The 23626-nt window shown below is 39.6% G+C and overlaps 1 protein-coding gene across 1 annotated transcript in view; it reads right to left on the minus strand.

Moving 5' to 3' along the window:
• The window catches only part of LOC132831134 (ADP-ribosylation factor-binding protein GGA1-like), a 58063-nt gene that overhangs the window by 22748 nt on the left and 11689 nt on the right, over positions 1-23626 (minus strand). Inside the window, exons 2-10 of the mRNA XM_060849128.1 lie at positions 16542-16626; positions 15361-15436; positions 13684-13782; positions 11774-11897; positions 9553-9650; positions 6752-6832; positions 5380-5517; positions 3122-3203; positions 2219-2326 (exon numbers count right to left, since the gene is read on the minus strand). Of these exons, the coding sequence (XP_060705111.1) occupies positions 2219-2326; positions 3122-3203; positions 5380-5517; positions 6752-6832; positions 9553-9650; positions 11774-11897; positions 13684-13782; positions 15361-15436; positions 16542-16626 (891 nt within the window). The remainder of the gene's footprint in view (positions 1-2218; positions 2327-3121; positions 3204-5379; positions 5518-6751; positions 6833-9552; positions 9651-11773; positions 11898-13683; positions 13783-15360; positions 15437-16541; positions 16627-23626) is intronic.

Consider the following 23626-nt stretch of genomic DNA (forward strand, 5'->3'; position numbering starts at 1 on the left):
AATAACAAAGAAAAGTTAACAGCATATTAAGTCACAAAGCATGCAAGTCTTCTGAACTATAGTTTAAAAAAAAAACAACCCCCACTATGAAGCCAATTTAGTTATCAATTAGTTTAAATTTATTTGAAAAAAAGACAAAATAAATTATTCTTCACTCATTCCTATATGGAGCTTTTTGGGGGGGCATAAAAGCACAAATAAGCTCCAAATCGACAGAACATTTTAGTAGTGCTGCACTGTGACTGGGAACCACCGAACATGGAATGGAGATAAGGCTACTCAAGAATGTGCCTCTGCTCCCTCCCTTTGGTTGGATACTGTTTCAAACATAGTGGTGTACTGACCCAGTAGTCAATGGATTATTCCACAAGTTGTCATATTCTTGATGTTAATAAAGTGGGCACGGATTAATTCTAGACTATCTACATTCTGTACTTGCAAAATGCTGGAAAACCCAATTATTGTATGTTACAAGCTGCAGTCAGAAAGGTAGCAAAGCAGTTGTTACAATTATCTCGGGCCATCAAAATGCAATAGATCATTCAGGACTGGTTAAATTTGGACTTAAAATTCTTCTATTTTAACCAATTATGCAGCTTGATTAAAATCTCCCAAAGCTGATTCAATTGTACCAGTGATACACCAGCATTTCTAAAGTAACCATTATTAAAAAGAATCCAGAGTGTGCACTATGGTGTAGAAAGGTGGGCAATTTAGATATGGAACCACATACTACCAAAAACTGAACCAAGATTCTCCAAATTAGTTTTCTCATTTGCAGCTTCTCTGGGTCTTGCACTTTTATCAGTTTCTGTCCACATGCATTGCACATAGATCATATCAGTTTAGCAGAGTCTTAACCCAGTTATTTGGAGGCATGCTGACTTCCTCTCAATATCATCGAGTCCAAGAAATGATCAGTTGTGAAGTCACGTTACTACCATACAGATACATCGATGATGACTCAGTTGGCTACAGTATGATCTCTAGGCCAAAAGTTGTGTGTTCAAGTCCCATACTCGTAATTCATCTGATAGAAGAGGCTGTTAAATTTGTAAATGTGTAAGGAACAGTTGTATCATCTTTCAGATGTGATATCAGCAAAAGTGACTACAATACAGAGGACCATCAGCTCTCATTACAGAGAGACAACTTTTGGCAAGTTTTAGCCTGAATGTCACCACCTCTTAGTAGAGGTTGAGAAGGCAAGACCTTCATTGACTTCAGCCGGTACAGGCATCGAAACCATGCTGTTGATGTTATTAACTGGCTGTCCAACCAACTAGCCAAAGTAGGAACTATTCTGTTGGTTCAGGTGGGCTGTAAAAGAATCCTTGGGAAAGGGGGAAGAGATTTTTTCAGCCTAGTGGCATTATGGCTTGACTATTAATCCAGAGACTCTAGTGATGATCTGGGTTCAAAACCCAACATGGCAGATGGTGGAATTTGGACTCAATTAAGAATTTGGAATGAATAGTCTAATGATGACCATGTAACCAGTGTTGATTGTCAGGAAGAACCCATCTGGTTCACTAGTATGCTTCAGAGAAGGAAATCTGACGTCCTCATTTGGTCTGGCTATACACATGATTGCCGACCCACAGCAGTGTGATTGACTCTTAACTGCCCTCTGGGCAATTAGGGATGGACAATAAATGCTGGCCTAGCCAGTGATGCAAGGAACAGGAAATTCGACGTTTCGGGCCAGAGCCCTTCATCAGGAATGATTCCTGATGAAGGGCTCTGGCCCGAAATGTCGAATTTCCTGTTCCTTGGATGCTGCCTAACCTGCTGTGCTTTAACCAGCAACACATTTTCAGCTCTGATCTCCAGCATCTGCAGACCTCACTTTTTACTCTAGCCAGTGATGCCCATGTTTAGTTTATGAATATTAAAAACATTCTCTCAGTCAAAGCTACTGAAAACAATTATTTGACTATTCATGTCATCGCTGCTGGAGATATTTCTGACTCAGGATGGCTGCCAAGTAACTGTACAACAGTACCCTCAAGAGTTTGTCTATGGAAGACGTGCTTTGAGAAGAGACAAAGTGCTTTATAAATGCAAGTAATATTACAGGCTGCACACTACAAGCTGAGAAAGATGAGATAACACACACGCAGTTGAACGTGAAACTGTCTGATACATCTATATGCTTTACATTCTGCTGCATTTGGCACTACATGTCAAGGGAAATGTACCAGATAACATTACATACCTTTAATGTTTGGCAGATCGATCACCCCATTAACTTCTTCTCCTTTCACTACCTTCTTATACAAGTTAATGACCTGAGTTAAGTTATCATTTGCTTGAAGGATTTCAGCTGAGGCAAAAATAAAACAAAGTTGGAAATGAGCATGTAAACTTTTTAAACACAACCTGTTCATTTACAGCACCTACTGCTCCTTAACTTCCTGCAGTTCATATGCCCCGAGGGATCATAAGGCCATGCAGCAACTATAAATTCTAGCTGGATACGATGGCCAAGTCTTATAAAAATGAGAAAACTCAAGGAGAAAATGACAGAAATACACAAGGTGTTTTCCATCAGAAACAGAAAATATGCTCAGGTTTCTAAAATAATGCCAGCCATTTGAACAGATTCTCGCACAATCCAGTAGATTGTGCTTTTATTTTAGAGTTACATCTGCTGTACCTCTGTGCATATATGACATGCAATTTGTTTACACAGCCACAAAGTCTAATTGGAGCAAAGTGTGGTCAGTTAGAAGCCAATTCTTGCTTTCATTTCTTTTCAATAGTGTCGCATGTATGTAAACACAGGAAAGATGTTTCACCTACATGTAGCAAGCTCACTTCTCCCACATACATCACATCTACATGGTGTGACAGAAGTTCATTTTAATAGAATAATTATAGCTATTTCATATAATTGGATATTTGTTGAACTAGAACTAATAGATGGCAGCCATGATGTGAAGGTACTGGTGTTGGACTGGGTAACGAATGAGCAGCGCTCCATAAGCTTGTGATTTCAAATAAACCTGTTGGACTATAACCTGGCATCGTGTGATTTCTGGCCTAGGACCAACAGAATTATCCATACAATAATACATATGGTAAATAAAATTTAAGTAGATTTAGTCATTTATTTTACCCAGTGCCTCATCATTGTCCTCAGTGTCACTGGCCAATCTGAATAGTGTGGGCCTCATCTTTTCGCATCGTTGGTACAATTCCTGCAGCGAGCACATGCACAAAAGAATAATTTAATTAAGGAAAATGAACAAATATCCTCCAAGTATCTCACTTCAAGTTAAAAGCAATTAGAAGCATGTGGAATCAGGATGAGTTATGGGAGCTGCTGTGCCGGAAATATCCCTGTTGTAGTCTAGACAGATGGGATGACAAACTCCTCTGGCCATTAATAATCCTAAACTGATTACAGAGGAACCTCGATTATCCAGCATTCGATTATCCAAATATTAGATTATCCGGCAAGATCGCAAGTTCCCAGTGCTTGGTTAAACAATATTATCCGGCATTCGATTATCCAGAATTTGATTAACCGAATGAAATACTCCCTGCCAGTGTCATAGAGACGTACAGCATGGAAACAGACCCTTCGGTCCAACCCATCCATGCTGACCAGATATCCCAACCCAATCTAGTCCCACCTGCCAGCACCCGGCCCATATCCCTCCAAACCCTTCCTATTCATATATCCATCCAAATGCCTCTAAATGTTGCAATTGTACCAGCCTCCACCATTTCCTCTGGCAGCTCATTCCATGCACGTACCCCTTAAGTCTCTTTACTATCTTTCCCCTCTCACCCTAAACCTATGCCCTCTAGTTCTGGACTCCCCAAACCCAGGGAAAAGACTTTGCCTATTTATCCTATCTATGCCCCTCAATTTTGTAAACCTCTATAAGGTCACCCCTCAACCTCCAGCGCTCCAGGGAAAACAGCCCCAGCCTGTTCAGCCTCTCCCTACAGCTCAAATCCTCTAACCCTGGCAACATCCTTGTAACTCTTTTCTGAACCCTTTCAAGTCTCATAACATCTTTGCAATAGGAAGGAGACCAGAACTGCACGCAATATTCCACCAGTGACCTAACCAATGTCCTGTACAGCCGCAACATGACCTCCCAACTCCTGTACTCAATACTCTGACCAATAAAGGAAAGCATACCAAATGCCTTCTTCACTATCCTATCTACCTGTGACTCTACTTTCAAGGAGCTATGAACCTGCACTCCAAGGTCTCTTTGTTCAGCAACACTCCCTAGTACTTTACCATTAAGTGTATAAGTCCTGTTAAGATTTGCTTTCCCAAAAAACAGCACCTTGCATTTATCTTTAGAGAATCCAAGTTCCTCCGTAATGGTTCTGGAAGCACCAACATAAGAAACTCTGAAATACTTCGCCCCATTTAGCATTTTTCCATTTAACTACTTGCGCATAGCTCTATGATAACACCCTCAATCCTCTCAAAAGGACACAATCTGGGACTTCCCAACATGAGCTCCTAACTTGCAAAGGCATTTTGCTTTGCTGGTAAGTTATACACTTCAACATCGGAGGAATGATACAAACCAATGGTGCACTTGTGTATTTTTGTGCACAGAGGAAGAGGACATATTTCCAATTCTGTCATCCATCACTCGCTGCCTCAGATATAGTGCAGAGAGTGTGAAGTTGTTATAATTTTACTCCAACAACAACTGGGAACCTCTTTGCACTATGTAACATGTGGTCCCTCTCAACTGAACCGCTGTTTACATACTTCCTTACTTCTGAGGGGAACTGGTTTAAGGATATCTTGTTGCATGCAAGGCTCTTATGTCTGGAGAAGGCACAAGGTCACATGCTGTCAAGGCTAAATTGAAACAATGTTTTCACAAGGGGTTATGTCAATCTAATAACCCCAAAAACCATACAGTATATCCCTAATGTGTAAAGTTACAAAACCTGGCCAGTACCAGTTTTTCGGGCATATGCTCATGGCTGGAGAAGAATTTGCAGTAGGAAAGGGTTTCAGTCATCATGGTCCATGCAGTCACCAGCCAGATAAAGAGAACAAGGAAAGAGGCCCTGCATAGTAAATATGAAGAGTTTGGCACAAAATTAACAAGCCGAATCTCAAAAGCGTAATTATCTCGGATGGCGTTGCAGAGGAGAAGTGGGTTGGAGGGGTCACCGGGCACTGGCACCAGGATTGGGAAAAATAGGAAATGTACTGCTGGGATGGTTTACCAATGAATGATGTTGCAGCCAGTGTTCTAGCAGGTTCAATGGTTCAAACATTATTTAGGTGCAAGCTTTATTTTCCACATGTGATGATGCTCACTTTGACAAACATGTACACATTATAATCACAGCCTGATAAAAATATTTTTGTCCCATATGTACCTTCATTATTTCTTCATTACTCTCAGATGTTTCATTCTTGCTGTAATTCTCCAGCATTTCACTCAGAAGTTTAACATTGTTGTTCACCTCTTCAATTGCATTCACTCTTTTAGAAATCTTCTCCATTCTTTTCTGGTCCTAAAGAGTTTAAAGAACAGACCTCATTCTTAATACAACATTATTTAGCACTGCTGCCTCACAGCGCCAGAGAGCCGGGTTCAATTCCTGACTCAGGCAACTTACTGTGTGGAGTTTGCACATTCTCACCTTGTCTGCGTGGGTTTCCTCCGGGTGCTCCGGTTTCCTCCCACAATCCAAAGATGTGCAGGTCAGGTGAATTGGCCAAGCTAAATTGTCCGTAGTGTTAGGTAAAGGGGTAAATGTAGGGGAATGGGTGGGTGGCGGGTCGGTGTGGACTTGTTGGGCCGAAGTGCCTATTTCCACACTAAGTAATCTAATCTAATCTAATTTCTACAAGTAGAACACCTTTACTGAATTATTAGCAATATGAGGAAAAAACAGAAAATGAGGGTGATGGGGTGGTGGGCAATGACCTGACTGGTTCAGTAGTTTTACACCTCTGAGGTGGACTTTAATCAGATCACTTTTCCAATTAGGTTTCTGGCGTCATTGTTGGCCAGAGACTGAACTGGATTAGCCATATAAATAGAATGGCTATAATATTAGGTCAGAGGCTAGAAATCTAGCGTCTCTTGACTCCCCCAAAACCTGCACACAATCTACAACGCATGAATCACGAGTGTGATCAAATACTCTCTACTTGCCTGGATGAGTGCAGCTGCAGCATTGCAGAAGCTTGACACCATTCAGGACAAAACAGCCCACTTGATTGGCACCACATCCACAAACATCCACTCCCTCTACCACTGACGTTCAGTTGGAACGTGTACTCTTTACAGTGCAGAAATTCTCCAAGACTCCTTAGATTAGAAGTCTAATAAGGGTAGCAGACACAAGCTCCACACCGTCTTGACTTGGAAAAATATCGCTATTCCTTCAGTATTGCAGGGTCAAAGATCCTGGAATTTCCTCCCCAAGGAGGAAGTGGGTCTACAGCTATCACATGGGCTGCAGTGGCTCAAGAAGGCAGCTCACCTACTGTCCTTGTCCATTTGTGGGAGTGTGGGTTTGATATGCTGTCAAAGACATTCTGGTGAGTTACTGCTATACATTTTGTTGATGACACAGTTGGGATGGCAAAGATTCATCTTTGGGATGGCAAAAATTCATTTGTTGGCACGAACACCTCCACATTATGAGATGCAGAAGTGAAAATGGAGATACAGAAAAGTACATGTAGATATTAATATACACTTTTACTGGACACATCCAAGTAGACAACAAGACCCACCTCTTGAACCATCTCCTTGATTAATTTATTTGCAGCTCGGAGGTCCTCTGGATGGCTGCTCTTCAGAAGTCTGGCCAGTAGCTAAAACAGAAAATTGCACTAAAAGAAAAATCAATCAATCAAGAGGCAAAACTTCTGCCAATTCTCTTCCTGATAATGGTTCAAAGGCATTTTACATATCAAATGCAAATGTGCTACCATACTAAAACTCTGCACTATTTGAGAGCTAATGTGAAAACATAAATGTGCAGTACCATCTAGTGATGGGAATGAATACTACAACAGCAATAGATATAAACCGGGCCATTCTCCTGACCAGTTAACCGAGTGGGCTTGCAAACATGAAGTTTTGTTAAACAAAAGTAACAATACACCAAATGTACTTTGATGGTTGTAACACGCTTTGGAACATCCGTAGGTTGTGAAAGGAACCTGATAAATGTATGTCTAACTTACTTATTTACACAGTTGGAAAAATGAATAAGTATGCCTGCTCCTTTAACACAACTCTTCATTAAAAAATCCCACTGATTTTAGGGAGTCATTCCAGCTATTATTTTATCTGAAGATTCAGATTGGAGTTTTTAACTCTAAAAGCTTTAAACACCAGACCTTCAAAGCACCTCATGTAATAGAAATTAAAACCTAAGTTATTCAGACACTAGAAATCAGAAGTTCTGCTCCAGCATTAAGGTTCTTGATTGTCTCACAATAACAAGGCGCAAACACTAAAAAGGTAAAGTTGTCATAGTCCTACCAGAGCATCGGGCTTCTCTCAGATTAGTGAGAGGCGACTGGTAGTGAGTTTAACTCGAGGGTCACTATGCCTCAAGTTAGGGGACAGGTTGAGAAGGAGAGTCCTTCATGGTGAACTCAGCCAAAACAGGAAGCTAGCCTACTAACTTTCACTAGCCTACATATTAAAAAGCTTATGACTTTTCAAAGTTACTCTTCAAACTTTTCCACGAACTGTAACAATATTACAATGACTCCAGCCAGCATCCCAAACTGTTACGCATCAAAACGTAATTACAATTTATGAATATCTCCATTGATCATTACTGATCCATTAAATTTAAATCCACGAATCCTAGATACAACATTTAAATTGGCAGGCACAAGTCAGCAATAAATGCTTTTAAGCAAAAATAACTGACATATTTCTATACACAAAAGACATCTAATCACATATTCTGAGGATTAGTGAGGTTATAGCTAAACCATCTCCAACACAGCAATGGACTTCAAGTAATTCATAGTATGCAAAACATTTGAGGTGTGTGAAAACAAAAAAGTGCAAATTTATCTGAAATAAAACTGTTCAATATTAAGTTTTACAATTGACAGTGTTCATTACACTAGAACCACAACATATTTTCCCAGAGAGTAGCACCTGGACTTTAATATAGAGATACCACATTGTGAGGAAGTTACTACCTCAGTTTTCTGTTCCCTGTAGGGATGTATTCCTTTGCTGAAAAATTGAAAAATCTCTTCTGCCTTTTGCAACCCTTTTCAGACCCTTTCCACCCTTTGTGGACCCCTCTTCCCCTTCTCAACCCCTCGCTCCTGACTCATAATTTGACATATTGATATCGGTTTAAGCTGTAAAGGTTTTATTGTAAATCTACACCGTGCAGTACAAACATAACTTTTCACCTTTCCCTGACAAGAAATCAACTCTCCAATGGGGAAAAGCTTGGCTTTTATTTTATATAAGTACAGATCACAATCGCTGTCTGCCAGGGGCAGAAAGGGTACTGCAGTCAATACTGCCAGGTGTGTGCCATCCAAATACCCAGTTTGTTTAACAAGGTTAGGTGTAGACAAGTCATAGATTCACAGTAGTACAGATATTTTTGAAACAACACTGTTCAGAGCTGTTACGAAATATCTCTGGAGCAGATAGGATTTGAAACCAATCCTTCTGGCTAAGAGACAGGGACATTACCATTGCAACGAGCCTTTGGAACTGCTTGAAAGTACTTTTAATCTGCCTACTCAGATACATTTGACACCTCTGAAGCAGAAGGTACTTGAACCCAGTCCTTCTTGACCAGAGATAAGGACACTACCACTCCATTAACAGCCCTTCGAACTACAAGCATTTTTAAACGCTAAATTCACCTTGATCATCCAATCACCGCTGGCTTTTCCCCTATGATAAAAACTGAAAGAAATGCGGATGTCGAAAATCAAAAACAAAGTTAGAAATTGCTGGAAAGGTTCAGCAGATCTGGCAGCATTTGTGAAGAGAAAAAGTTAATGTTTTGGGTCCAGTGACGCTTCCTAACCTTATTCCTAGACACCATCAGTTCTGAGGAAGGGTTACTGAACCTGGAACTTTAACTCTGATTTCTCTACACAGATGCTGCCAGACCTGCTGAGCCTTTTCAAGCACCTACCCGCGTTATTGAATTTTTACAGGCAATATGGGGACTCTCAGGAATACTTTACCTGCATCCTTGTGTATTTTGAGCACTTCTATCTACTCAAACAAAATATAGAATTCACACTTTAAAATGAATGACATGAATTATCAGGGTCCAAACTAGCTCCTCTTCTCTACCTTGACATGACCTGAAGATTAAATGTTCCCTTTGATTACATTTAGAGATCCCACATTGTGAGGAATTTACTACCTGTTTTCCTGTTTACCTGCATGCTGACGCAGGTAATTTCTTTAAAGTGCATCTTTTTAAGATTTGAGAGAGTAATTTAATAGTACAGCATGAACAGTGTTGGCTTCAGCAGTGTCCTTAGTTTTGGTTCCTGCAAACAGTGGGACAGGGACAAAATACCTTAGACTTTTCCTCATCTTCAAACATGGCATTTGAGCGTGGAGGTGGCGGCGGAAGGGGTTCATCATCAGGTAACACAGGATCCTGTTTTATAATTCCTGTGGAATAGTAAAGCAAAATATTAACACAGAAAATTCGCAGCAAACAGCAAAACACTTTCCACGCAACTCAGCCAATGTGAGAAACACACTGAAGACAGGGCTATGAGAAGCTCTGATTTAGTAACTTTGATTTTTCAGCTTATTAACTTGCTAGTACTCTCTCCAAATCCATTATAACCTGCCTCTTTGTACTTCATCTCTTTCTCATCAAGTTACTTCTTACTAATAACTGATTCTATCTTTATAACAAGCAAACATGAAGCATTTTTTAAAGTTTTAAAATAAAAATTTAACACTGATTAGCAACTGATCACTGGTCTTCAACTCAAACCACTTGCCTTTAAAATTTACATTATGCGTTCAATTTGCTGGAATCAGTTTTAAAAAAAATGAAGCCTCTTTCACATTTCCTCTTGTGGAAGACACTAAAACTAGTGGACACAGTTTAAAATTAAACAGTGCCTATTTAGTGGAGAGATGAGTATTGTATTCCCCTTTAAGGGGAACAAGTAGAGGACATTCACCTGGATGTTGCCTGAACTGCTGCAATTCAGCGACAAAGAGAGATTAGATAGGCTGGGGTCATTTTCCTTAAAGCCGAGAAGGCTGAATGGGGGACCTGACTGACATGCACAGAGTTCAGGCATAGATAGAGATAAAATTTCCCCTTAGTGGAGAGGTCAATAACCAGGTGAATAGTTTTAAGGCAAGCAATAGGAGGTTGAGAGAGGATTTGAGGGGAAAAAAAACTCACCTAGAAAATGAACTCACTGCCTAAAATGGTTGTAGAGGCAGAAGTTTTTAAGAAAGCTGAAGACGTGACTACGGACCAAGTGCTGGGAAATGAGATTAAAAATAACATGATGACCTGTATCAACATGGTGGGCCAAAGCACCCATTTACACAATGTAAAAATTCTACGACTCCATGGAACTCTTTCCCCACACAGCAGTGAAGACCAGGTCACTGAATATTTTTAAGTCAGAGGTAGATGGATTCATTACTAACAGAAGAGTGTAAGAATATCAAGGGTTATCAGGAAATAGAGCTAAATCCACAGTCAGTTCAACATGACTTTATTGCAAAGCACAACAGGCTCAGGGGTTAATAGCCTACTTACGAATGTACAAATTAGGAGCCTATGTTTCAGTGAAAATCTGTGTTAACTAGGGACTGTTTGCAGCCATTTACGTCTGCTCAAAAGGAAAGTTTTTGCAGGAGTCACAGTGACTCATGGGCAAACACTGACTTCTCTAAATCAATTGGATTTCACACAAGAAAAAAAAGAGGCTAAATCCAACCTGCAAGACATCCAAACAAAATGACAATTCCTCATCTAATTGAACCTTGGCTACAGTCTCCAAGTAGACAAAAACTGCTCACCCTGACAACACGTCAAACATGGAATTCCACAGTATTTGGTGCTGCCAATCAATGGTCAAACCCAAAGCCGGACACATTCGCAATGAACGACTGCATAGAGCATACAGCACAGAAACAGGTCATTTGGTCCAACGAGCCCAATCTAATATTTATGCTTTCCATGAGTCTCCTCTCACCCTTCTTCATTAACTCTAGCAGCATAATTTTCCAATTCTTTCTCACTCTTTTGTTTGTCCATCCTCTTAAATTTGCTCCTACAAATCACCTTAATTAAAGCTTGTGGCAGTGAATTCCACAATTCTAACCCCCTTCCCTGGGTAAAGAAACTTCTCTTGATTTATTAGTAACTATGTTATACTTGGGATCACTAGTTGTGGTCTCTCCACGTAGAAACTCTCTGATAATGATAAAGGCTTCCAACAGACTCTCCTCTGGCTTTGACTTTTGCAAAGTTAAGAACGCCAGTCTGTTCAATCCTTTCTGATAGGTATCACTACTCGGTTCTGGTATTACTCTTGCCAAGAAGAGTAAGAGTTTTTGGAAAACATTTATTGCATCTTAATGAAGTATACATACTTGGACAGGTATTGATACAGTAACTTTTAGAATAATAGTGCAGATTGACAGAGTCACAGAATTTTACGTACAGAAAGTGGTTATTCAATAGAATTGTGTAGTTCAGGATCAGGACGTATTGTCAGAAACAGCAGTAGTTTATAGCAGAGTACTGAACAAACCTTGTTTTTTAAGCATGTGATAGGCCTCTGTGATCTTCAGCTCATCTGGTAGACCCACTGTCCAGCTGAACATTAGTTCCAAAACTTTAGCTTTTACTTTCTCAGAAGCTCGCGTTCCAAGATACTAATGGGAAAAACAATGTTAAAACACTCCTTAACCACAAATTAGAATTACTAATAGTGCAACTAAACAATAAAGAATTCAAGCACTGCTGGAGAAAAAAAAAGAGACATGCTGTTGAAGCTCATTGTCTTACATTCACCAGGAGAGAATCAAAAGAATAACAAATCTCAAAAGGGAACAATTTATACAGCATGAGAGGAGGGTGCTGATCAGTTAGCTGAGAATGCACCAAAAAATAGTCAACCCCAAGCTATTGCTTAGTTGAAAATATGTAATGTGTTCACATTATTTGTTTGCAAAGCACAGCTCCTGCATATGCATAAGTACAAGTACAGCTTCTGACAAACATAAACGAGACTAAATTATAATTTTGATTTGGTTGTTAGTATTACTTCTAGCACTTCTGAATTGTTAGAGGAGATTCTGTGATTGGACAACACTCAAGGTTGGAGATTTCTTTTAGTTTGGGGAAGCAAGGTTTGGTCGAGCACGGTCAGTACTTATTTTAAACATGCTGCTTCATAATGATCTACAAGTTGTTGGGACATTTGGCCTACGCAGAAAGCATCATAAACTGAACTTCATGTACTAGATTACTCATGTGCAGCAGACAGAACATCAACCCCAGTGCAGTTAATGCATAACAGCATGTGAAGCATCTAGTTCCATTTGTTGCTCAAACTTTGAATACATCTTCCAAGCTCGGCAAACGGGGCTCTGGTCCTGTTTACAAGGTTGCCAATAAGGCCGACCTTATAGTGCATGGAATTATAGGTATCGCCCAATGCAAATATTCACCAGTGAAAATGGGCTTGCAGCAGACTGTAGGAGATTTCTCAACTGGTACATTGAGGTAAGGGATGCATTATATTGCTTCAACTCAAAGGTAAATTTAAATGCAGGAAGAACCCATGGAGGTAAATAAGGAAATTCTTATATGGAAACTCCATTTATTTGTTGAAGAGACTAGCTTTTAAACTCAAACATTTTTCAATGCTGACATTCCAATCTTTCTGCAACCGGTAAAGCAATGAAGCAGCCCCACTGTAAAATGGAAACGTTAGCTCTTTGAATCACTTTCTGGAATTCTTGGCATATTACCCAGGATAAACCCAGCAGTACAAACCACCAATAAAGAATCCATTCAGTGCTACTCCATTTCCCTGGGAAGTCATATGCAGGAAAGATACATTGAGCACCATGTTCTTTAGGATTTTCAAATTTTTAATCTCTCTCAAAAGACAAATCCAAACAGGCATTATGTGATTAGACTGTCAATTTGGTCACCTGCATCATTTGAGGGGCCCTCCTAATTTCAGTATCTTTTCATACTCTTCTGAGCTGTTAACACAGGTTTCCAGGGTCCTCTGCATTAGTCACCAATGAAGACACTCATATCTCAAGCAAGCTTCCACGCAAAATAACATACAATGTCAGCTCTATTGCTATTGCAACTGCAATGAGAAATTTACAATTGTGAGTGACCAACAGCTGACTTTATTGTAACACAATACACAGATGCTACAAGAGGACATCTCACTTGGAGCTCTCCAGTCCCAGGCTCCAGTTCCATATATGATGTTATTATGACTTTGTTCCTGCAGCCATATGGTACAAGGTACATTTTCCTTTGCTCTACAAACGTGCCCATTATGCTCAAACAAGTACTCTATATTTTAGTCACGAGAATGAGATGGCAAGCAAGTCAACTAGAGATTTGCTCATCTATTTTCCATCATGGTACAATGAGGCTAAAAGATTATGGAATCCCCTACAATAGACTTACCTTGGGCGACACCACTTTGATTAATTCATTTAAAAACCTGAATTTTCCTACTTCATTATGAAACCGCTTCCCACAGTTTTTCATACATGTCTCCAGGACCTGAACAAAAATTGAGAAATTTAAATTTCTTTGACACTGAATAAAATGAATTAAAAAAAAATACATTCATCTTTTCATCCATGCTTCACTGCCCTTTCACTTCTTGAAATAAAATAAAACATGCTTCCTTCCTTCTCCTGAGGTTCTGTAGAGATCTTCCTCCCATCTGACGTTAACTTTGGCAGAAGAATAGTTGGAACCCAGGAATTTAAGCAAAATGTGATTTGGTTGGAATTTCAGCCAAGTTACGGAGGATGGAGAGGAGAAAACTCTACAGAAATTTAGCTCCACTGGCTGTACACTGGGAACCTGGTTTCATGGGAATTAGTCACCTTTTGGTATCTAATGCTAGTGGTCATGTTTTACATGCCACTTTTGTTCATTAATACCGTGGGCTTTCTAATTGTGGACAGTGTTACAATGAAGTAATCTCCTGCTCTTGTCCAATATTTGCACTTTTGATTGGGGCAACAATCAGGATGGGCAATCTTGCCTGATTTTACAAAACTAATACCCAGGATCAAATCTAGGGCAGTTTGGTATGAATGGCTTGAACAGAGAATGTACCTCAGCCATTATGGGATTGCTTAAAACAGAAAATTTTAAGTTCATGTTCTTGTTTCACCCTGCAGACCTACAGAAATCAGTGTATCTGCAATGAGATGTTCAAATAATAATGATGAAATGATTAGCAAGTGAATTCATGCCAGTTAATAGCTGAATGCTGAACAGAAGGTCCCATGAATAAAGAAAAATACAATCTCACAAGCCAAGTGCACAGTAGGTTCTGAATTGGTGACATTTTTAAGATTGACATTTAGGACCGAAAGTGTTGCTTATCACATCATGATGGTGACAGACCCCAACTGCAAATGTCAATGAGTATCTCAGCAGAGTGATTCTTATTTTATAAATTGTGTAGAATTTTATAGTTTTCGTTTTACAGATGGTGCGGCAGCCTCCAACAGACTGTCACCAAAAGGGCAACTTTTAATTATTTTAATAGTATGTGGGTCTGGCTAACAAAAAAAGCAGCATTTGCTGTCCATCCCCAATTGCTAAGAAAGGATGGCCATTTTAAGATGAACAACAAATGCTTGATTTTCCAGCAAAGCTCACATTCCAATAAAATTAAAAGTTGCCCTTATTATATTGTGGCACCAACCTGCAGGATACTCCAGGTATATACAGGAGTGGTCCATTACCATTCTCCTCGCCGTAACTACATGGTGTTGGGCTCCAAGGTGGAGCCTTTCCCAAAATAATGCGAAACTTTTAATGGTATTTTTAACGTTTTTAAAAGCACTGAAAAATAATCAGCTGAAACAAAGTCTACAAAAATTTAAAAATTAAAAATCATAGATTCAGACCTCAATACTTAGGAACACAGGAGCAGAAGTAGATCATTCAGCCCATCAAGCATGCTTTACCATTCAGTTAGAAAAAAAAACATGGCTGATCATCTCGATTCAATGCCACTTGCCCACACTTTCAGCATATCCCTTAAATAATATCGATATCCATCAAGATCATTTAACAGCAAAAAGGCTTCAGACAAAGAGTTACAGTAAATCTTACTGTCAAGGCCTGAATAGCTTCCCATTCCTGGGGAGATTGGATCTTATGTGCCAGAAATCTTGTGGCAAGCTGTGGTCTAAGGGAAGAGAAGTGTAAGAATGATTCAGCATTATGCATGATACTCTACAAAACAGAACATTAAACAAGATGCAAGTTCACATTGTTGTGACATTACTGTGAATTAATAAGCAATCCTAACCTAGTGATATTATCGCTGGTTTGCTAATCAAGAGACCCAATGTTCTGGGAACCCGGGCTCAAAGCCCACTTTGGCAGATGGTGGAATTTGAAGTCAATCACAGAAATCTCTGGAATTAAGAGTCTAATTGTGACTATGAGTCCACTGTCAATTGTTGGAAAGACCCATCTGGTTCATTAATGTCCTTTAGGGAAGGAAACTGGTATCCTTACCCGGTCTGACCTACATGAGTGTCCAGACCCTTTGCAATGTAGTTGACTCTGAACAGCCCTCTGTGCAATTAGGGATGGGCAATGAATGCTGGCCCAGCCAGTTACACCTTCATCCAGTGAATGAATTGAAGAAAACAATCTACAGGTACATTTTTGAATAATCAAAATGATGCAACCCTATGGTCTAAATGAACTTATCCATGTCTATTCCCTTTTATCTTCATCCACCCATCCAATCTAATCTCGAATGTTATCAGTTCTTATCTCAACCAGTTTGTTTAGCTATGATTCCCAGAATCTCTCCAATCCCTTCACAGGTATGCCTTCACTAGTACTAGCTATCTCCTTCACCTTTAGCAACTGGGTTCAAACGGGATGACTCAACATAAACAAGTCAAATCCCATTTTAATGTCCAGTATGTTTAGTGGATGGCAATGTGTGCCAAATGAGGCCACGGTCACAAATGCATTGTAAACCTAACCTTGAATAACTGTGCAAATTTGAAGCTACATCTGTGCCTACAGTTCTACAATTACTCCAACTTCTGGGGTCATCCTGCATATCCTTCAACACAATTTTCGTTTTTCAGGCTCGCTGACAAAACTTGACATTTTTCATTGACTCAGATCAGCCAATCTTCAACCACCAAAAGATAAGATGCACAAAAGCCAAGGTTTGTTATTGGTCACTGTAAATATTTGTATAACTGATTCAACAAATGGGTGCAGTGCTGTTTGTCCAATTGCGCTGATTTTCATGAAGTACCTACCCTTCCAATTCCTTGTTCAGCTGGTCACAAAATTCTTGAATGTAGTTCCATTCCAGTTCTCGATTTAAAGGATTTGTGGCTTTATCTATGTTGGAAACAAAATAAACACAGATTACTATAAATTCCAGATGATGAATCTTGCTGTCATGATCCAGTCAGCTCTAGGACTGGAAAATTACTATCACAAAATTTCCTTGACTTTGTTATGAAGACACTTCATGTTTAACATTTCTTTGAGGACTTGAATTTTGAAGGATTGTGGAAAATAGATCCATTTTGAGAAAATGCCTGGAATGGTTTCTTTAATACAAGTTAAAGCAAGCAGTCAATCTGAAATGTTAATGTATATTTCCCCGATGGTTCAGCAAGTAAACTTATTTCCCAACAAACTAGTCTTTAAAGTAAGGACTTTAGTTTCTGCTAGGTCTCTAGTTATTTTTCCCTCTTTTTCTTAAAAATATCATATTAAAATAACATTGATACTGCTGCATGAAAAAAATACATTGAATTGTTCAGCGTGCATTAAGCAAGTGTAAGGAACAGGGATACTAGAGATGGATTCATTTAACAATCAGGTTAAAATATGATCATGATTGCAGATCGGGGGAGGTGTTGCTGCTGTGACATATTAGACACAGAGGTAATCTAGGTTGAATTCATCTGTGGCAACTGTTTGTAGAGTAACTTTGGATCAAACTTGAAGAGCTCAAGTCCGAACTGCTGACATTTCATCACATCAGGGAAGGGAAAAAGTTACTTATACATTTTGATCCAGGAGGCAGTCATACTCTTAGATTAGGTAATTCAACAATGGCCTGTGATTAAGGACAGGACTGCAAACGTAGGTCAGGAAGACATGGGGACCCAAGGAATAGGTCTCAAGGACCCTGCCTCTGCAACTGTCCAACAGGTGAGGTGTTTCAAGCCATGAGGACTGCAGAGAGGGTGAGCAATCTGACCATGACACAGTGATTCGAAGAACCATTCAAGTGGGAGAATAATTACTCTTCGGAGCGTCGGTGTGGACTGATTGGTCCAAAGGGCCTGTTTCCACACTGTAGGGGATCTAATCAATGCCAGAGTTACGCTCATATCCTCATGACCTTAGAGGAATTTGGATTAGAAGGGGAGGAGTTCGTTTGTCATCATCCAAATAGATATGATGACATTGATAGGACTGGATAAAAGGTTATACTGAAAGACTGAACAGTTAGGAGCTAAACTACAAAGCAGGACTTCTAAGGTAATAATCTTGAGACTATGACCGGAGTCACAGGCCAGCTGACATATGGTAAATAAAGGAAATACATTAAATGTATAGCTTTAAGTTTGCTGTGGGAAAAATGGGTTTAATGTTATTGGAGCATTAGTACTAGGACAGCAGGCAGCTGTTCAGGTTAAATGGGCTTCACTTGAAAAGTACTAGGTCTGGTTCCTTGGTGAATGGAATACTTGCGGCTGCAGAGAGTCATTTTAAACTAGTTGGAGGGGAGGATTCAGGAGGGGGGATCCATAGGTTCACAAAGCAAAAGGATATGGCAGCATTGCAGGGCAACTATTTTGATAATGATTCCTAGAATGGGTAAGAAGCAACAATTTATACAAGCATAAAGACAAGCAGCAAATAGGGTCAAAAGTGGTAAAAGGGCAAAATGGGTGCTCTGAAATGCACATTATTTTAATTCTATTGTATTGAATACAATGGCACAAGGTTAGTGGGTATAACCTTCTAGCCAATAGAGACATGGTTGCAAGGAGATCAAAGCTAGAAAATTAAATATTTAGAGGTATATGACTTTTCAGAAGTACTGGTAGAAAGGATGGGTTGTGGGGTAGCTTTGTTAGTATGAGACACAATTGTAAGAAATGATCTTGGACTGGATGGTGTAGAATCCAGGTTGGGCAGGGAGAGGGGTAAGAACTAAGTGGGAAATTAAGACACTGGTCGGAACAATCTATAGGCCCCCCGCCAGTAGCAGTTCTGCTGGGAAAGAGAGAATACATCAGGAGATGATTATGACATGAAAAGGCAGTATAATAATTATGTGTGGCTTAAATCTTGTAGATCAAATGGGAAGCCATGAGAAAGAATTCATCGAGCATATTCAAGACAGTTTCTTAGAACAAAATGCAGTCGATTCAACCAAGGTTCAGGCTATTTTGAATACGGTGACATGTAATTAGACAGGCCTAATAAAATGATCTCATAAAATATCCCTTATGGACCACAAAAAGGAGGAATTTAGTGTTCAGTTTGAAAGACAGAAACAATTAAAAATAATTGTACTTACACCAGAGTAATTACATTGGGTTGAGGGCATTGTTGGTTGTAGCGGATTGGAAAAGGAGTTTAGCAAAAAAGATCGTTGAAGAACAATGGCAGACATCTAAGAAAATAGCGCATGATTCACAGGAAAGATTTAGTTTAGTGAGGCAGAAGGATTCTAGGAAGCAGGTTAAGGGCAGTAACAAACTGAAACAAAAACACATGAGACAGAAAAGATCAGTGGCAAACCATAGCGTTGAGAAAATTTTAAGACAACAAAGATGGCCTAAAAGTATCAACATGCTTCAACGGCAAACTAGCAAGTAAAACAAAAACATATATAAAAAAAGAAAAAAGGGCCAAAATGAACATAGGCTCATTCTGTAATCAGCCTGAGGAAATAAGATCGGGAATCAGGAAACGACAGAAGAATTGAATGAATATTTTGCATCAGTCTTCATGGTATAGAACACGAATTGCATTCCAAAAGAATGCTATATTTAAAAAAAAAATCAAGGGAACAAAAAGGACTAAACAAAAAAAGAATGTACTGGGAAACCTTATGGGGCTAAAGGCTAGTAAGTTCCCTAGACTTGATGGGTTGCATTCTAAGATTTCAAAAGAAGCAGCTACAGAAATACTAAGCTTTCAAGAATCTTTGGATTCTGGAAAAGACCCAGAGAATTGGAAAACTACCCCAATGTAACACCCTTACTTCAAAAAGGGAGGGAGACAAAGAAAAGGTAACTGTAAGTCTGTTACCTTCACACCTTCTATGGGAAAATATTAGTCTATTAAAAAAATTCAAATAGTGGAGCATTTAGAAACACATGACATAAATCAGTTAAAAATCACACAACACCAAGTTATAGTCCAACAGGTTTATCTGGAAGTACTACATTTTAGAGCAATGCTCCTTCGTCCTGTAGCTGTGGAGCACGATCATTAGACACAGTTTATAGCAAAAGACCATAGTGTCATGCAACTGAAGCAATATATTGAACAAATCTAGGATTGCTGTTAAGTCTTTCATCTTTTAGAATGGGTTGTAGGTCCCAGTCCAACACAGACATCAACACCTCCACATCATGGCTACCATTGATACCACTGCTGGCTCAAAGTGGAGAGGATATCCAAGAAGATCGTGCATATCGACACAGACATCAAGCTTCTGCAGAAATGCAAGAAAGCAATAAAGATCTGAAAAAGGATAATTGAAACCTGCAACCCATCCTAAAAGACGAAAGACTTAACAGCAATCTAGGTTTGTTCAATATATTGATCCAGTTGCATGACACTGTGGTCTTTACTATAAACTCTGTGGCTTATGACCCTACTCCACAGCCACTGAAACGGCTCCTTAACTATACATATTTATAAAGAAAACACGACAAGATCAAAGAAGGCTGCTTTTACTCAAAATGACAAGCTACGGCACAGCAAAGGTGAAAAGGGTGGGAAGTCAGGGCAAAAGTCAACTTGCGTCTTCAGCTTTATTATATGAGAAAAGCTACAGTCTTGCACACTATCACCTCCAAACACTGAAGCACCAACAAACCATGGTATCGTTGCCATTTAAAAAGATTTATTTCAAATGAGATATTCAACATTTGAATACAGTCACAAGACTGGATGGCTTATGAAGATATCGTGACAACTGACAACATGCAAAGTATAACATTTTCTTATCGCGCTGGAAAACATTACTGTTTTTGCACCGAAATGGTTTCTATCTGGAGTACATGGCTTTAGGGCAGGACAGGGAAAGTTTTGCAAAGATTACAGACCTGATTGTTCAACCATGATCTGTGAAAACAGACCATTGTCTAAATGGAATAACTGTATAACCCTGGTTAAGTCTGAATATTATAAAAGTATTTTTGATTCAAGCATTGCCACACTTCAGGGGCTTCAGCACTAATACTTCAGTACTCTACAATGTTTCTATGACGACTTACAATCAGAATATAAAACACAGAAACAGACCCTTTGGTCCAACTCATTCATACCAACTAGGTATCCTAAATTAATCTAGTCCCAGTTACAGCTCTTAACCCATATCCCTCTAAACAGTAATCTTTGAAAATTGGGGAGTTATGCTGGTATTCTATCCAACATTTTCCAAAGATTAGCTAGTTCTTGCATGCAAATCACTGCGCTTGCCCAAAACAAAGTGATTACTGTTGGTTGAGAAATGCTTTGAGACATTGAGAATTTAAAAGACACTTAGGAAATCAACAGTTCTTTCCTGATATTTGGCACAAGTACTAAACTCCTTTTCATTCATTTTTTTGGAAACTGGGATAAAGACAAGTATTTTAACAAATTTTCTCTCGCATTACACAGCACCCTTTCAATATTAGAACAAATATGCTACGCTTTACTGCTGATCTAAAATTTTCCAATGCAAAGCTTGCCATGCCTGTTTTGATTGCTTCATTAGGTGACAGAAACAACTTCACCAAAACTGACCTTGAAACATTTCTGTTCAGCTGAACCCCTAAACAGACTGCAAAAATCAGATCAAAAAGCAATAATTAAAATCCCAAGGCTGAGTTTTAGTACTGGAGAGAAGTATCTGATCCATAGATTTAGATGCTGCAAAGAATAAAAGGGGGAAGAGTGTACAGCAAATCTCAACGTCAACAGCTGAGAATACAAACAAAATCTGGGAATTGTGTCAAGTGAAGACAAAATCTCCAACTCTAGGAGTGCCACCCTATGCTGCAAAAATCTCAGATCAAGTCAGATCAAAAGTGATTCTACCCAATGTAGAAACAATTCAAAGTAAACAATGATTTCATAAATCCTAAGACTAAAACTTTCATTTAAAAACTGGAGCAATATTTCAATCAATGAATACTGATATACAATGTTAAAGAAATTATTGCAATATGAAATTACATGTTGCAACACAAGAGGCCATTCAGCACAGAGTGTACTGACTCATTGAAGAATCCCATTCAACCTTTTCCTTCTTATTCTAATGCCTATCCACTCACCATCATGGATACTGGTTAAATGATTAGTTTTTGCTTCCACCACTCTAGTTAGGAGGCCAATTCATACATTACTACATAAACTTCCCTCACAGTCTTCAATGTACTGTTTATTAAACAAAACCTCTGGCTCCATCTCCAACTCTATTTAAAGTAATTATCTTAATTTCCTTCTAAGTGGACAAGAACACCTCTCAAATTTTTCTTGTTCTGGCTGAAGAGCCCAATTTGTTCATAGCCTTTTGTATTACTGTAACTCTCAAGGTGGGGCATCAGCCTTGCGGCTCTTCCTTAGCAACACCTCAATGACTAAAGTCATAGTCATAGAGATGTACAGCACGGAAACAGATCCTTCAGTCCAACCCGTCCATGCCGACCAGATATCCCAACCCAATCTAGTCCCACCTGCCAGCATCCTGCCCATATCCCTCCAAACCCTTCCTATTCATACACACATCCACATGCCTTTTGAATGTTGCAGTTGTACTAACCTCCACCACTTCCTCTGGCAGCTCATTCCATACATGTACCACCCTCTGTGTGAAAAAGTTGCCCCTTAGGTCTCTGTTATATCTTTCCCCTCTCACCCTAAACCTATGTCCTCTAGTTCTGTACTCCCCCACCCCAGGGAAAATACTTTGTCTATTTATCCTATCCATGCCCTTCATGATTTTATAAGCCTCTATGAGATCACCCCTCAGCCTCCAACACTCCAGGGAAAACAGCCCCAGCCTGTTCAGCCTCTCCCTCTAGCTCAAATCCTCCAACCCTGGCAACATTCTTGTAAACCTTTTCTGAACCCTTTCAAGTTTCACAACATCTTTCTGTTAGGAAGGAGACCAGAATTGCACACAATATTCCAACAGTGGCCTAACCAATGTCCTTTTACAGCCGCAACATGACCTCACAACTCTTGTACTCAATATTCTGACCAATAAAGAAAAGCATACCAAACACCTTCTTCACTATCCTATCTACCTGCGACTCCACTCTCAAGGAGCTATGAATCTGCACTCCAAGGTCTCTTTGTTCAGCAACACTCTGGAGAAGCTTACCATTAAAAAGGTGTATAAGTCCTGTTAAGATTTGCTTTCCCAAAATGCAGCACCTCGCATTTATCTAAATTAAGCTTCATCTGCTACTTCTCAGCCTACTGGCCCATCTGATCAAGATCCTGTTGTAATCAGAGGTAACCCTCTTCGCTGTCCACTACACCTCCAATTTTGGTGTCATCTGCAAACTTACTAACTGTCCCTCTTATGATCACATCCAAATCATTTATGCAAATGACAAAAAGTAGAGGACCCAGCACCAATCCTTGTGGCACTCCACTGGTCACAGGCCTCCAGTCTGAAAAACAACCCTCCTCCACCACCACCGTCTGACTTCTACCTATGAGCCAGTTCTGTATCCAAATGGCTAGTTCACCCTGTATTCCGTGAGATCTAACCTTGCTAACCAGTCTCCCACAGGAAACCTTGTTGAATGCCTTACTGAAGTGCATATAGATCACAGCTACCGTTCTGCCCTCATCAATCCTTTTTGTTACTTCCTAAAAAAACTCAATCAAGTTTGAGAGACATGATTTCTCATGCACAAAGCCATGCTGACTATCCGTAATCAGACTTTGCCTTTCCAAATACATGTACATCCTGTCCCTCAGGATCCCCTCCAACAACTTGCCCAACACCAACGTCAGGCTCACTGGTCGAGAGTTCCCTGGCTTGTCCTTACCACCCTTCTTAAACAGTGGCACCATGTTAGCCAACCTCCAGTCTTCTGGCACCTCACCTGTGACTATCGATGGTACAAATATCTCA

Source organism: Hemiscyllium ocellatum, chromosome 33 (assembly GCF_020745735.1).
Source record: "Hemiscyllium ocellatum isolate sHemOce1 chromosome 33, sHemOce1.pat.X.cur, whole genome shotgun sequence".
Lineage (NCBI taxonomy): Eukaryota > Metazoa > Chordata > Chondrichthyes > Orectolobiformes > Hemiscylliidae > Hemiscyllium > Hemiscyllium ocellatum.